The 16,341-nt window shown below is 45.4% G+C and overlaps 1 protein-coding gene across 1 annotated transcript in view; it reads left to right on the plus strand.

Annotated features, from left to right (window-relative positions):
• The window catches only part of arid5b (AT-rich interaction domain 5B), a 124,610-nt gene that overhangs the window by 80,294 nt on the left and 27,975 nt on the right, over positions 1-16,341 (plus strand). The window contains exons 6-8 of the mRNA XM_068002606.1: positions 626-827; positions 10,707-10,759; positions 16,231-16,328. Coding sequence (XP_067858707.1) covers positions 626-827; positions 10,707-10,759; positions 16,231-16,328 — 353 coding nt within the window. The remainder of the gene's footprint in view (positions 1-625; positions 828-10,706; positions 10,760-16,230; positions 16,329-16,341) is intronic.

The following is a 16,341-nucleotide window of genomic DNA, read 5'->3' on the forward strand; positions in this document are numbered from 1 at the left end:
GGCTCAGAGCTTTTGTTTCTTCCTTGAATATTTGTAAACGGAAAGGTGCTAGCTGTGGCTCAGTGGGTAGCAGTCTCGCCTCTGAGTCAGAAGGTTGTGGGTTCAAGTCACACTCTGGAGAATTGAGCACAAAATCTAGGCTGACACTCCAGTGCGGTACTGAGGGAGTGCAGCACTGTTGGAGGAGACGTTAAACCGAGTCCCCAACTGCCCCCTCAGGTGGATGTCAAAGATCCCGTTCCCAAAGAAGAACAAGGGAGTTCTCCCTGGTGTCCTGACCAATATTTATCTCTCAATCAACATCACTAAAACAGATTATCTGGTCATTATCACATTGCTGTTTGAGGGTTCTTGCTATCCGCAAATTGGCTGTCGCGTTTCCTACATTACAATAATAACTACACGTTAGAAGTACTTCATTGATTGTGAAGTGCTTTGGGACGTCCTGAGGTAGTGAAAGGCGCTATATAAATGCACGTTCTTTCTTTCGAGCTATCCTAAAAGTTTTTCATAGCAACCTTTAGGAAATAATAATGAAGTGTCCATATGAACCTTGGATTTATGTGTGAAGTGTCAGTCACGTGAACTGCCGCTGTTGTTAACTCTGAGCTTATTTTCCATTCAGTCGAAATGTGAGCCCAAAACCACGATGGCAAAACCCAAGAATAACAGCAACTGCAAAAATATTGCAACTGATGAAAAATCAAAGGTTGCAGCAGGCGATGAATGCAGAGCAGAGGAGCAGGCTTTCCTCGTCACTCTTTACAAGTACATGAAAGAAAGAAATACTCCAATAGAAAGGATACCATACCTTGGATTTAAACAAAGTAAGTGTCACCTTTCTCCTTTTTTGGCATCTTAAAAGTTGAGAATTCCTGACATTTGAAGTGAGGAAAATCTAATCATTTCATGTCACTGAATGTACTGACCCAACACTGACTGACTGGGGAACATCCGGTGATAAATGGTTCAGCTCTGCATTGTATAATTAACTTAAAGAATATTTTGAACCAGGAGTAGGGTTTATCAGCAAGGACAACATTGCAGTGAGTGTAGTTTGATGAACTCGTAATCTGGGTTTGCATCAGTTTCTAGATCTAGCTGTTATATTCTGCCCGGAATTTCCATGGGGGTTGTGCTGATCTTCAACCATAAACATCCGCTTACGACATTTTTTTTTTATTCGTTCATGGGATGTGGGCGTCACTGGCGAGTCCAGCATTTATTGCCCATCCCTAATTGCCCTTGAGAAGGTGGTGGTGAGCTGCCTTGAACCGCTGCAGTCCGTGTGGTGACGGTTCTCCCACAGTGCTGTTAGGTAGGGAGTTCCAGGATTTTGACCCAGCAATGATGAAGGAACGGCGATATATTTCCAAGTTGGGATGGTGTGTGACTTGGAGGGGAACGTGCAGGTGGTGGTGTTGTTCCCATGTGCCCTTGTCCTTCTAGGTGGTAGAGGTCGCAGGTTTGGGAGGTGCTGTCGAAGAAGCCTTGGCGAGTTGCTGCAGTGCATCCTGTGGATGGTACACACTGCAGCCACAGTGCGCCGGTGGTGAAGGGAGTGAATGTTTAGGGTGATGGATGGGTTGCCAATCAAGTGGGCTGCTTTGTCCTGGATGGTGTCGAGCTTTTTGAGTGTTGTTGGAGCTGCGCTTATCCAGGGGTGCGGGGGGAGGGGTCCTCTGATTTCCCCCCACCCCCGTCAGAGTTACATTGAGAGATCGGAGCAACCCCCGCGGAAATTCGGAGGCTCCGTTTCTTCATCCTTGCACCAGTCGATGTTCTGAAATGTGGTGTTTCGGTTACTGATGAAATGACTGATTGTAAGTCGCATTCAATAAAGAGTTTAGACAGAGGGTGGTTGTGGAGGGTTGTTTTTCGGACTGGAGGCCTGTGTCCAGCGGTGTGCCTCAGGGATCGGTGCTGGGTCCGCTGTTATTTGTTATTTATATTAATGATTTGGATGAGAATTTAGGAGGCATGGTTAGTAAGTTTGCAGATGACACCAAGATTGGTGGCATTGTGGACAGTGAAGAAGGTTATCTAGGATTGCAACGGGATCTTGATAAATTGGGCCAGTGGGCCGATGAATGGCAGATGGAGTTTAATTTAGATAAATGTGAGGTGATGCATTTTGGTAGATCGAATCGGGCCAGGACCTACTCCGTTAATGGTAGGGGTTTGGGGAGAGTTATAGAACAAAGAGATCTAGGAGTACAGGTTCATAGCTCCTTGAAAGTGGAGTCACAGGTGGATAGGGTGGTGAAGAAGGCATTCAGCATGCTTGGTTTCATTGGTCAGAACATTGAATACAGGAGTTGGGATGTCTTGTTGAAGTTGTACAAGACATTAGTTAGGCCACACTTGGAATACTGTGTACAGTTCTGGTCACCCTATTATAGAAAGGATATTATTAAACTAGAAAGAGTGCAGAAAAGATTTACTAGGATGCTACCGGGACTTGATGGTTTGACTTATAGGGAGAGGTTGGATAGACTGAGACTTTTTTCCCTGGAGAGTAGGAGGTTTAGGGGTGATCTTATAGAAGTCTATAAAATAATGAGGGGCATAGATAAGGTAGATAGTCAAAATCTTTTCCCAAAGCTAGGGGAGTCTATAACGAGGGGGCATAGATTTAAGGTGAGAGGGGAGAGATACAAAAGGGTCCAGAGGGGCAATATTTTCACTCAAAGGGTGGTGAGTGTCTGGAACGAGCTGCCAGAGGCAGTAGTAGAGGCGGGTACAATTTTGTCTTTTAAAAAGCATTTGGACAGTTACATGGGTAAGATGGGTATAGAGGGATATGGGCCAAGTGCAGGCAATTGGGACTAGCTTAGTGGTATAAACTGGGCGACATGGACATGTTGGGCCGAAGGGCCTGTTTCCATGTTGTAACTTCTATGATTCTAGTTTAGGAGAACGAGATTCCTCCTGGCAATAAGTTTATCAATAAAAGTAGACGCTAGCAAAAAGAAAAGAGTGAGACTGTGGAATCAAGTGCTAATAGAGTTGCCGCCATCCCGTCCCCCCACCACCCCCGCCGTGTTTAGTACGATTTCTACCATTTCAGTAAAGGAGTAACGAACCTCTGTGAAAGCCTAGGTAATTGCTGGAGTGCGTCTCTGTACAATGAAAAATGCTGTTTAATGCTCGTTAAGACCTGGTTAAAGGCCAGTAATGGGAAGTACATGCAGAATTACACAGCTGTTCCAAAGGTGCTTCAGTTTAACAAGCGTGAAAATAATCAGCCCAGCCGTCACAGTAATGCGTAATGCTCTCTCTCTCTCTCTCTCTCTCTCTCACTGTGCTCACTGCTGGGTTTCTTCAGTAAAGGAGGGAGGAGAGAATGGCCTGGGAGGTGCAGAGGCCATTCGGAGCCTCACTACTTGCACCAGGGATTTCACTAGGCAGTAGGTCTACAGTAACAAAATCAGCTCGCTGGGCACTTTGGAAGAGTGTGTCATCTGCTCTAAAAAGACCCCCCACCTTCCAGGGCAAGCAACCATGCACACTGCGACACCAGTGGCAGTGAAAGTCGCCAGTGCCCTCAGCTTTTATGCCGCAGGGTCCTACGAGATGCCTACAGGGGACGTCACAGAAGACAGTCAGTTTGCTGCATGTCCTTTCATCAAAAGTAAGCCACTGAAGTCCAGTTGTGCTTTGTGCCCGGCTACATATCTGTCGGGAGTGAGTAACAGCAGAGACAACAGCTGAGGCAGGTAATGGTTTAGCAAGGTGTTGGCATCCCTAAGGTATGGGGTGTTAATGACTGTATGCACGTCATTATTCACTCACTTCCTAACACCCCTGTGGCACACCTGAATAGCAAGGGCTGTTAGTCCATCACACGCACGTCTTGCTTCCTGTCGTGTCCTGCTATTGTATGTGCTCCCCTAGTTCAGGGAGTAGCTGCCCAGCCAACCCGGTGCACTGCATGAGACACAGAAGGCCCTGTCTCTGCGATTAATCCTTTCTCGCAGCCTCTGGATTACTAGTCCAGTACCATAACCACGACATCACAGTGACTGTAGGTAACATCTTTTACACACCTTTCAGTACAGTGGTGAGTCCGCTTCGGATTCACTTCAGAATAGAACTTGTTCGAGCTCACAGTGTAAATGGGTCGGTAATCCTAGATGGGTAATTGGCTGTGGAAATTACATTTGTGCAGATGTATCTTTTTAGATCATCCCTGAATGCCCTTTTTAAGCTGAAGTGAGGATGTAAAGTGCAATTTGTTTTATCTTTGATCTGTGGAGCCTCTGAATGTTGTTACCAGAGAAGCTTGTACCATTAGAGCTTGCTGAGACTTACCTCAGGGTATTCATCAACTGTGTGAGAGCATTCACATTGTGCTTTACTGTAGGCTATAATGAAGCCCTTGCATAATGGGAATCAAGTGGGTCTTAAGATCATGATAAGTAAAATAAAAACCATCTATATGTAACTAACGCCTTCAGGGCTGTTTTATGCTTTCCCAAAATTACACGTACATCCTTTTTTATTTAATGGCCAGTAATACAATCTATAACGCATGTGCTTTGCAATATGAAGGGACTGCTCGAAATGCTTTAATGATTTTCTGTTGATACCTGTATTTCTGCTTTCCTCGCCCCGGTGCCTGCTGACTTTGTTAAGGATTCATTCAAAGGAACAGGAGTAGGCCATTTAGCCCCTCAAGTCTGTTCTGCCATTCAATGAGATCATGCCTAATCTGTGCCTAACTCCATATACCCGCCTTAGCCCCATATCCCTTAATACCTTTGGTTAGCAAAAATCTATCAATCTCAGATTTAAATTAACAATTGAGCTAGCATCAACTGCCGTTTGCGGAAGAAATGTCCAAACTTCTAGCACCCTTTGCGTGTAGAAGTGTTTCCTAACTTCACTCCTGAAAGTCCTGGCTCTAATTTTTACGCTATATCCCTTAGTCCTAGACTCCCTAACCAGCGGAAATAGTTTCTCTCTATCTACCCTATCAGTTCCCTTAATATCTTGAAAATTTCAATTAAATCACCCCTTAATCTTCTAACTTCCAGGGAATACAACCCTAGTTCGTGTAATCTCTCCTCATTATTTAATCCTCGGAGTCCAGGTATCATTCTAGTAAATCTACGCTGCACTCCCTCCAAGGCTAATATATCCTTTCTTAGGTGCGGTGCCCAGAACTGAGCACAGTACTCCAGGTGCAGCTACCCCCTTGTATTCTAGTCATCGGCAAACTTGGATATGTGGCTCTCTATCCCGTCATCTAAGTCGTAAATAAATACAGTGAATAGTTGAGGCCCCAACACAGATCCCTGTGGGACACCACATCCTGCCAATTTGAGTACCTGCCCATTATCCCTACTCTCCTGCCGCTTAGCCAATTTCCTAACCAATAATTTGCCCTCAATTCCATGAGCTTCAACTTTAGCTAACGGTCTCATATGAGGGACTTTATCGAATGCCTTCTGGAAGTCCATATAAACAACACCCACTACTTTAGTCAGCTCTTCAAAAAATTCAATCAGGTTCGTCAGGCACAATCTACCCTTTACAAATTCATGCTGGCTTTCTCTGATCGGCTGAAAGGTTTCAAGATGTTCAGTCACTCTATCCTTAATTATAGACTCTAGTAATTTCCCGACAACAGATGTTAGGCCAACTGGTCTATAATTCCCTGGTTTCCCTCTCTGACTTTTCTTAAATAGTGGAGTGACATGTGCAATTTTCTAATCTAAAGGAATGGTTCCTGAATTGAGAGAACTTTGGAAGATTATAGTTGGGACTTCTGCAATGTTCTCACCTACTTCCTTTAAAACCCTGGGATGGAAACCATCTGGTCCTGGGGATTTGTCACTTTTTAGAGCCGTCATTTTTTTCATTACTGTTAATTTGCTTACGTTAATTATGGCGAGTCCCCGTCCCTGATTCAAAATTTGTTTCCTTGGGGAGTCCGGCGTGCTATCCTCTTCCTGAACTGGAAATACTGACGCAAAGTAATTATTTGACGTGTCCGCCATTTCCTTATTTTCATTTACAATATCACCATTATCAGTTTTTAAGGGGCCCACATCACTCTTGACCGCTCTCTTTTATCTAATATAAAAAAAAGAGGGTGGTCAAGAGCAATTCATACATGCACCATTCCCCTTCCCTCCAAAACTTCCAATCCCCTTTAAATCAGGCGTCTCATGAAAAAGCCCACACTCGACCCCCTCCACCCTCTCCAATTGCTGTCCATGTTTAGACCCCCTTTCCTCTTTAAGGTCCTTGAACACACCTTTACCTCGCTCACCTCTCCCACAATCCCCTGTTCAAATCCCTTCAGTCTGACTTTTGCCCCACTCGCAGCATTGAGAGTTAAAGTAACCAACAATACCCTTTGTGACTGAGACTGTGGCACATTAACCTTCCTTGTCCTCCTTAGCCTGCCCACAATTTTCAGCTTAGTTAGCCACTCCACCGCTCCCGACCATCTCTCCACTATGATCCACCTCCTTGGTGATGTCCGCACCTGTTTCCACCCCAGCATCTCAAGGTAGCCAGCACGTTTCCCGCAGTGGTCTTTTGCGGTCGTCCCAGCACAGACAACATCTGGACTACCTGAAGGTTTCATCCTTCTTCCCTTCCTATTCCCCATTTAGATGTTGCCCCTCAGTGCAGGCAGGGGGTCAGCTTCCATTTGGATACTGATGACACGCAGGTCTATCTCTCCACCACTACCCTCAGCTCCATTCATCTGGTGTCATTCATCTGGTTGTGGATGAGCCAGGACTTGTTCTAACTGGACATTGGGAAGACTAAAGCCATTCTATTTGGTCCCCACCAAAAACTCTGTCCCTGGCTCCATTCTTCACTGGCTGCTTATCCAGGCTAAACTAAACGTTACTCAGTATCCTGTTCGACTCTGAGTTGAGCTTCAAACCCCATATCCTTTCCATTGCCAAAGCTGCTTACTCCTACTCTAGCAACATCCTCCAGCTCCATCCTTTCCTCACCCCCCACTACCACTGAGACCCATAACACTTTTTTCATTACCCCCAGATTTGACTTCTTTAACATCCACCTCCACGTTACTCCAAGCTCCACCCCGCACATCTCCGACCTACGCTGTCTGCAGACTGTCCAGCATTAGGTCTTGTTAGTCCCATCACCCCTGTCCGCACCAACCTCCATTGCCAAACCCTCCCCCAACGAGTCAAATTTAAACCCCCTTGTCCTTGTTTACAAATCCATCATGGCCTCACCCACTCAACCTCTGCAAACCCTCGCCCAATGTCTCAGCCCATGTCTGCTGGTCCTCAGATTCTGGTCTCCTGTGTGCCTCCCCCTCAAACTCAGTGGAAGAGTTTTCCACCATTATGGCCGTAGTTTGCGGAGCCCCCTCTCTCCACCCCTCTCCCTTTGTACATCTCTTACAACTCTTAACTCCCTTTTTGTCCATGTTTTGCTCATCTTTCCTCACTGTTCCGCAACTTCTCAGTGTGCATTCCTTCTCTGTGAAGTGCCATGGGATGTTTACTGTGGTGAGGGCACACATCAAGGCAAGTCGTTGTTGTTTTGCAGTCGTGCAGTAGACTTTATTCTTCCCTGTAATTAACTCTTAAAAGGCACATCTCACGTGAATTGCTTTGTCCATATTTATCGGGAAAGCTTTATGCTTCTGTTATTACCCTGGAAATCTAACACTTGGGACAAGATCTAATGAGCCTGAAGCTGCTGGGGTTTATAATATGTAATCAGGACTGGCCACAGTCATTTAAAATACATCATTTCATATTCTGTATTGGATTTCAGTGAATTTGTGCACTCACAGGATGCAACCATCGCTTAAAAATATATTGTAACATTCTGTTGGGATATTTTTCTTATGACACATCGCACGGGCACACTCAGACAATGCTCTCTTCAGTATCTAAGCTTTGGCACCATTGGTTACGTATTGCAAATGATGATGTAATGGACAGAATAACGTGTAGGGGGCGCTGAACTCCACACTGGAATAAACGGAATATCCTGTAGGGGGCGCTGAACTCCACACTCGAATAAACTGAATATCCTGTAGGGGGCGCTGAACTCCACACTGGAATAAACGGAATATCCTGTAGGGGGCGCCGATCTCCACACTGGAATAAACTGAATATCCTGTAGGGGGCGCCGATCTCCACACTCGAATAAACTGAATATCCTGTAGGGGGCGCTGATCTCCACACTCGAATAAACTGAATATCCTGTAGGGGGCGCTGATCTCCACACTCGAATAAACGGAATATCCTGTAGGGGGCGCTGAACTCCACACTCGAATAAACTGAATATCCTGTAGGGGGCGCCGATCTCCACACTCGAATAAACGGAATATCCTGTAGGGGGCGCTGATCTCCACACTCGAATAAACGGAATATCCTGTAGGGGGCGCTGAACTCCACACTCGAATAAACTGAATATCCTGTAGGGGGCGCCGATCTCCACACTCGAATAAACGGAATATCCTGTAGGGGGCGCTGAACTCCACACTCGAATAAACTGAATATCCTGCAAAGAACTCCAGCCACTGGACTGGAATGGACAGAATATCCTGTAGGGGGCACTTTGCTCTGAGTTTGAATATCCTGCGGTGGGGTGGGGCCGATAAACTTTGTTTCTGGATTCCTGGTATGTGCTCCCGGCAGAAGAGGCTCTGCACGGGAGTGCTATTCGGTATAATTGCCCCTTGAGTCCCTGTTGGGCTTTTGACATTGATTCTCAGAGTGCAGATCCAGGTTTGACCTACTCTTGGCTCAAAAGGAAGAGCAGGATTCTGCATATTGAGGTGTAAAACACCAGAGCCGTCGGCAGTCTGTCCCAAGCTTCCCCATTCAATCATTTCCAGTGTTTTATCAGGTAGCCAGGAATTGGGTTACCACCAGATCGGAATATGAGTTTACATCATTATCAAGCCAAGTGTACATATATTGCTGGCAATTTGACTGACAAATAGTGTAACAGAGCAGGTGAAGAATATAGACTGGGTCAAATAATTTGGAGAGAAGCAACAGAAGATGAGGGATTGTCACCATATGGACAGCAAGACGAAAAAGGGGGCAATGTAGCTGTGACAATGGGATGAACCAAATACAGATATTTAATCTGAATACTTACATACCACCTGGTTTATCTTGGTTAGTGTTTGCCAAACACTCAGCAGCCTTCTCCCCTGTAGTTATCTGATGCTTGTTTGAGTATCAATGAATATTACATTCAAAAGTGTGTCTTCCTCAATGCGTTTTACTTTTGACCGCAATGAAAGGCAGTATTACAGTCCAGGTAACGGTTATTATTCACTATAATGGGAATCATTTTATTCGTAGTTGCACCTTTCTTCCTGGGACCCTGGTGCAGCGATCGTTAAGGGGCAGTGACGGGGCTACCAGCCCCATAACGTGAGATCCTCTACCAATGAGCGCTGGGAGAGCGTTGAGGTCGATGGGATGGGTCATCGGCTGCCAGCAGCTGTTAAAGGGCTGCTGTCAGCCATTAAAAGCAATGCCTGTTTTTTTTTGTTGTGGGGGGTGGTGTCCCACCATGGCCTCCACTAGAAATGACCAGTGCATTGATCGGCCATGGTGGGGGCAGGGGATCCTGCATCGCTTGGTGGCCCGATCGAGAGGAGAGGGCCACCCAACAAGGCAGAAGCTCCGCCACTGCGACCAGACACTGAGGTTCTGAAGTACTACTGAGCGCTCGGGTCCCACGCGGTGAAGTATCGTGGGCGTCCAGCACTGAGCCAGCTGGGAAGCATTATCCGCGCCTCTGGGACGCAATTGAAAGCCGGGTTTTTTTTAAAGTGCCTATTTCATTAGTAAGAACTCCTTCAAAATCAACGCTGTACTGAATAACTATGTTGACACCATGGGACATGTGTAGGACCCTTTGCCCTGATAGCCTGGTTTGGGTAAGAGTTGTTCTCAGTGTCTTATTGGTGGATAGATCCTAAATCTGAACCTTGTTAGTATCCACAGCTGTGGTTCAGTGGTAGCACACTCTCCTCTGAGTCAGAAGCTTTTGGGTTCAAGTCCTGCTCCAGAGACTCGAGCACAACATCTAGGCTGATACTTTACTGCAGTACTGAGGGAGTGCTGGGGTTTCTGATGAGTCAGATGAATTGCCTTTCAGGTGAGATGTTCGATTGAGGCCCTGTCTGCCCTTTCAGGTGGATGTAAAAATGTCCCATGGCACTCTTTGGAAGAAGAGCTGGGAGTTCTTCCTGGTGTGCTGGCTAATATTTAGCTCTCAACCAACATCATTGTAACAGATTATCTGGTTATTACCACATGGCTGCTGCATTTCCTACATTACACAGTGACTACACTTTAAATGTACTTCATTGGCTATGAAGCGCTTTGGGACGTCCTGAGGTTGTGAAAGGCGCTTTATAAATGCAAGTCTTCCTTTCTTTCTTTAATAGGAGTATGGCCCCCGAGGGTCCATGACGTCCACTTACTTAGCCAACAAAGGCAAAATCTTGGACCTCCCTGCACTAAGCAGTAACATTTATTAACTATCCCAGCCGGTTTACAAATACAGCACATTGTTCTTGAAGCGTTTATATCTGATGTTAATGTATTTTTTAATATAAGACAAATTGTTTACTAATGCTGTCTCTTCTTGAGATAGGTAAATGATAACAGTTGCTATTTTTTTTTCCAAAATCCTTATCTTTACACTTATTGTCCTTCTAACAGTTAACCTTTGGACTATGTTTCAAGCAGCCCAAAATCTAGGAGGTTATGAAGCGGTAAGTCTCTCGCTAACTATTACACTTTTTAACTTTGCCCCTTTCAGTCTTGTCATTCAGCAGTTTTATAAATAAACAGCGGCTATCACAAGTTCTTAGCACGGCCGTAACCGTTCTGTGTGTGTGTTTATAGAATTATTCTTTTGCACAGAGGCTAGAGATTAGATCCAGATTCAGAATAGAGCAGATTTATTGTAAAAAAACTATAAGTGGAAAACACATGTAACAGCTCCTCTGTCAAGGAAAGAAGTGAGCTCTGTAATTTTTTCCCATGTTGCCTCTCAAAGGGGACAATTATAAAACCAAGCCAAGACTGTAGAAAGGAATTTTTACTTGGCTGCGTACTTGGCATCTGTTAATTTGTAATATGGGAAAGTATTAATGGCTACAAAGTGAGTCAGTAATGGTCATTAAAGAATTGCAAAGGCCATTTGTCAATAGTTGACCAGTTAATGTGGAATATTAAAAACCATCATTATAATGAGGAAAGAAGTCCAGACCTTTTATATAGAATTACATAGAATTTACAGCACAGGAACAGGTCATTCGGTCCACCTGGTCTATGTTGGTGTTTATGCTCCACACGAGCCTCTTCCCACCCTATTTCATCTTACCCTATCTGCACAACCTTCTAATCCTTTCTCCTTCATGTACTTCCCCTTAAATGCATCTATGCTATTCGCCTCATCTAAGCTGTTCCAGTACAGCTACAACACTGGCATCTACCCGACAATGTGGAAAATTGCCCAGGTATGTCCTGTCCACAAAAAGCAGGACAAATCCAATCCGGCCAATTACCGCCCCATCAGTTTACTCTCGATCATCAGCAAAGTGATGGAAGGTGTCGTCGACAGTGCTATCAAGCGGCACTTACTCACCAATAACCTGCTCACCGATGCTCAGTTTGGGTTCCGCCAGGACCACTCGGCTCCAGACCTCATTACAGCCTTGGTCCAAATATGGACAAAAGAGCTGAATCCCAGAGGTGAGGTGAGAGTGACTGCCCTTGACATCAAGGCAACATTTGACCGAGTGTGGCACCAAGGAGCCCTAGTAAAATTGAAGTCAATGGGAATCAGGGGGAAAACTCTCCAGTGGCTGGAGTCATACCTAGCACAAAGGAAGATGGTAGTGGTTGTTGGAGACCAATCATCTCGGCCCCAGGGCAATGCTGCAGGAGTTCCTCAGGGCAGTGTCCTAGGTCCAACCATCTTCAGCTGCTTCATCAATGACCTTCCCTCCATCATTCAAACCGCACTCCAGAGATGTGAGCACGAAATCTAGGCTGGCCAGTCAGTACAGTACTGAGGGAGTGCTGCACTGTTGGAGGTGTTGCATTTTAGGCGAGACATTAAACCGAGGCCCGGTCTGCCCCCTCGGGTGGATTTAAAGATTCCATGGCTCTATTTGAAGAGCAGAAGAGTTCTCCCCAGCCAACATTCTTCCCTCAACCACCAGCAAGCAAAGCCGCACCTCAGGAACGATCTAATGGCCTTGTATCCAAAAAATGGGGTGCAGCGCAGATTCACTAGAAAGCTCAAAGAGTTAAATTATGAGGACAGGTTGCATAGACTAGGCTTGTATTCCCTTGAGTATAGAAGATTAGGGATGATCGAATTGAGGTGTTTAAGATGATTAAAGCATTTGACAAGGTAGATAGAGAGGAACTACCTCCTCTGGAGGGGGAGTCCAGGACATGGGGGCATAACCTTAAAATTAGAGCTAGGCCGTTCAGGGGTGATGTCAGGAAGCTCTTCTTCGCACAAAGGGTAGTGGAAATCTGGAACACTCTTCCCCCAAAAAGCTGTTCAGGCTGGGGGTCAATTGAACATTTCAAAACTGAGATTGATAGGTTTTTGTTCGGCAAGGGTATTAAGTGTCACGGAACCAAGGCGGGTGGATGGAGTTAAGAAACAGATCAGCCATGATCTAATTGAATGTCAGAACCGGCTCGAGGGGCTGAATGGCCTCCACCTGTTCCCATGTTCCTAAAACGATTAACGAGTTTTTCATCTTATTTCCTGTTTGTTTGACCTTGCTGTGCACAAATTTGCTGCCATGTTTGCCTACATAACAAAAGTGACTACACTTCAAAAGTTAATGATTAGTTGTGAAGCACTTTGGGACGTCCTGAAGGTGTAATGAGATTCAATATAAATGCAGATTCTTTCTTTATATTAATCTCTCCTGATATTACACAATTCTATCTGAGCGAATTATTATTTTTTTAGGTCTATCTAGAAAAGATTTCTTATCCGTTGGAGTAAGATAACTAACAGTTTTGTTAACTGAAAGACTTGTTTTATTTTTGGAGAGTCAACTGTATTCCAGATGTTCCTAGAGGGAGATTTTTATAAAAGACATATCCTGCAGATCACATGATATCAGCAGAGTGTCGATACTAGTCTCTCTTTACCATCAGATGCGAGTCAGAAATTTCCAAGCTGCATTATTTTTGGACATGGTACAATAATGCTTTCTCTCTCTCTGTTGTGCCCTCTCTTTCATTCTTTCTCTGTGTCTCTCTCTTGCACTCTCACTCGTTCATTGCCTTTCTCTCACTCTGTCTTTCTTTCTCTCACTCTCTTTTTCTCACACTCTCACTATCGCTCTGTCTCTCCCTCTGTGTCTCTTTCTCCCTCTCCCTACTGCTCTCTCTCTCTGTCCATCTCTCTCTCTCTGCACTTCCCTAAAGGTTAATCAGATCGTGACTAGAATATCACAATCTAAGTGGTTTCAGTTTCAGGCAAATTTATAAATATATTTAGCAACAACATTGTCTTGTACACAAGGAAAATTATGTTAGCTTTGTGCATAACAACAACAACAACAATTTGCATTTATATAGCGCCTTTAACATAGTAAAACATCCCAAGGTGCTTCACAGGGATGATTATCAGACAAAACTTGACACCAAGCCAGATATGGAGGCATTAGGACAGATGACCAAAAGCTTGGACAAAGAGGTAGGTTTTAAGGCTCATCTTAAAGGAGGAGAGAGAGGTGGAGAGGTTTAGGGAGGGAATTCCAGAGCTTAGGGCCTGGGCAGCTGAAGGCACAGCCGCCAATGGTGGAGCGATTAAAATCGGGGATGCGCAAGAGGTAAGAATTGGAGGAGCGCAGAGATCTCGGAGGCTTGTAGGGCTGAAGGAGGTTACAGAGTTGGGGAGTGGCGAGGCCATGGAGGGATTTGAAAACAAAGATGAGACTTTTAAAATCGAGGTGTTCCCGGACCGGGAGCCAATGTAGGTCAGCGAGCACAGGGGTGATGGGAGAACGGGACTCAGTGCAAGTTAGGATACGAGCAACAGAGTTTTGGATGAGCTCAAGTTTGTGGAGGGTAGAAGATGGGAGACTGGCCAGGAGAGCATTGGAACAGTCGAGTCTAGAGGTAACAAAGCATGGATGAGGGTTTCAGTGGCAGATAAGCTGAGGCGGGGCAGAGATGGGCATTGTTTCGGAGGTGGAAGTAGGCGAGAATTTATAATATGTGTGAATTTGTACACCTTAACATGTCACCAGTTTATTAACAAAATCTAAAAACCTACTTCATAATTGTGAGTTATGAATATTATTTACAGAAAGTAAAAAACATAATTGCAAGCAAACAGAAGCAAGAAGCAGCATTGTTTCTGAAAACAAACTCTTGTGTATTTTAATAATAGCAGACCCTGTCACCTAGGTTTTCCATTACAGCTTTTAGTAATGAAATTCCATTGAACATTGCACTGTGCAAAAGCCCATTTTCTCAACATGACGCACTGTTCTCATACAGGGCTTTTATGCAAATCAGGCTGCAGTGGAGCTGGGTTTCCCCTTTGTGAGGCCTTTCTGAATATGTAACTTAAGCGTAGTTGTAACATGCAAAAATGGAATAAGTACGTTAACTAACAACAATGCACAATGTAACTGCAAATCAAGGGGAGGCGAACTGAAATACAAAGAGAATGTCTTGTGGGAAAATCAATGCACTCTTAATGTTGTACAATCATTTCAGTCGTCCGTACGTTACCTAAGCTTGCACACGATTCACGGTGCGTTCACACTCCAGGTTTACTATTGGTGTAGAGCAGTTGTGGCTTCGCAGCCACACTAAGCGAGTGTTGTGCAAATCTGGTGTTGATGGTGGAACTGACTCCGAAGTGAAGCACATTGAACCACTCCTTCTTCCAGGGAGCCTCACTTCACTTTGTTCTGGTGTCAGTTCAGGCTCTGACACCAGAATCAGTCTGTGAAGCAAAAAACCACTGCACACCGACACAACAGTCGTTCTAGTGTAAATGGGGGCCTTATGCTACCTTCACCACGGGATGGGGGGGGGGGGCCAAACCAGCGAATCACCCCTCTTTTTCCTCCCCACCCCCACCCCCATTATAGAACCCGCCCGAATTTCATTTCCATTGAAATCAGTGGAAATGAAAATCAGATGGGTTCAATATTGAGCGGCTGATTCTCCGCCAGTTTACCCTCCAAACACTGACAGTGAAAATTCTGCCCGCTGCTCCTTTAAAAAGACCTTTCTGTCAGGCCTTGGTTTTAAAATGCCACGACTGCCTTTTCCAGACAAACTGGTGCAAGTCGGGCGCTGTCTGAGACCGTGCACTGAGAGAGAAGAAGTGATTCAGAGACGATTCAGATACCTGTTCCATTCATAGGGATGACGTTTAATGTCATGAGTTTTACAGCAGTCAAGCGATAATATGGAGTGGAATCGTACACTTTATGATTGCTTTAGTTTCCAACATGCTACAAACTGCCCAGACGATGAGTTCCTGAGCTCGGCCTTGTCGCCAGAGAGAGGTGGTGAGCAGTGGCTCCCGGCGAAGGAAGGGCAATTGGTGGATGGGTAACCCTGAGTTGCTCTCCTCTGCCCTCTCGTGGCCATTCAGGGAGCAGCATCGGCACAGGCCCAGAACTCTGGGATGGTGCTCGGAACTAGAGAACCAGGGAGGGAGGGGAAAATGGATTTCAGAAATCGAGGATTGAAAAGAATTGGGAAATAAAGTGTTCCTCCGGAATAAACTGCGGACTTTCTTTTTGAGTTTTTAAAAGTGTGTGAATCCCCGTTTCACTCCCTTGATTCAGACCACAGGTTTGTAGATGAGCCTTGTCAGTGGACTCCTTGTTGGTGAGCAGGAGATGGACTTGGAATGGGGCGGGGAGGGTCTTGCTGCCTCCTCTAATATTCAGCGAGGGCATTATATGGACCAGCACGCCTGAGAACTGGCAAAGTGCACCAAAGTGGGCGGTGGAGTTCAAATAATAGTCGAGATTCAACCTCAAGAACCCCAGACCATTCCACCCATGTCCTCCTGAGTCTGCACCTAATGCAGGATTTTAGAAACCACCTTCGGGGTAAATCGGGCGACTGTTTGTTACATCGGGAGCGGTTCCATAGGCGCTGGTTACGCTGTCAGCAGCGTAAGTCCCAGGCTGCCAACTAACGCCAGCTTTCATTATGATTATGACAGATAACCGCACGCCGGCAGTGGAAGCAGATTTATGATGAATTAGGCGGCAACCCCGGAAGTACCAGTGCAGCGACATGTACTCGCAGACATTACGAGAGGTAAGAGGCAGAT

The sequence above is a fragment of the Heptranchias perlo genome, chromosome 21 (genome assembly GCF_035084215.1).
Source record: "Heptranchias perlo isolate sHepPer1 chromosome 21, sHepPer1.hap1, whole genome shotgun sequence".
In the NCBI taxonomy this organism is placed as follows: Eukaryota; Metazoa; Chordata; class Chondrichthyes; order Hexanchiformes; family Hexanchidae; genus Heptranchias; species Heptranchias perlo.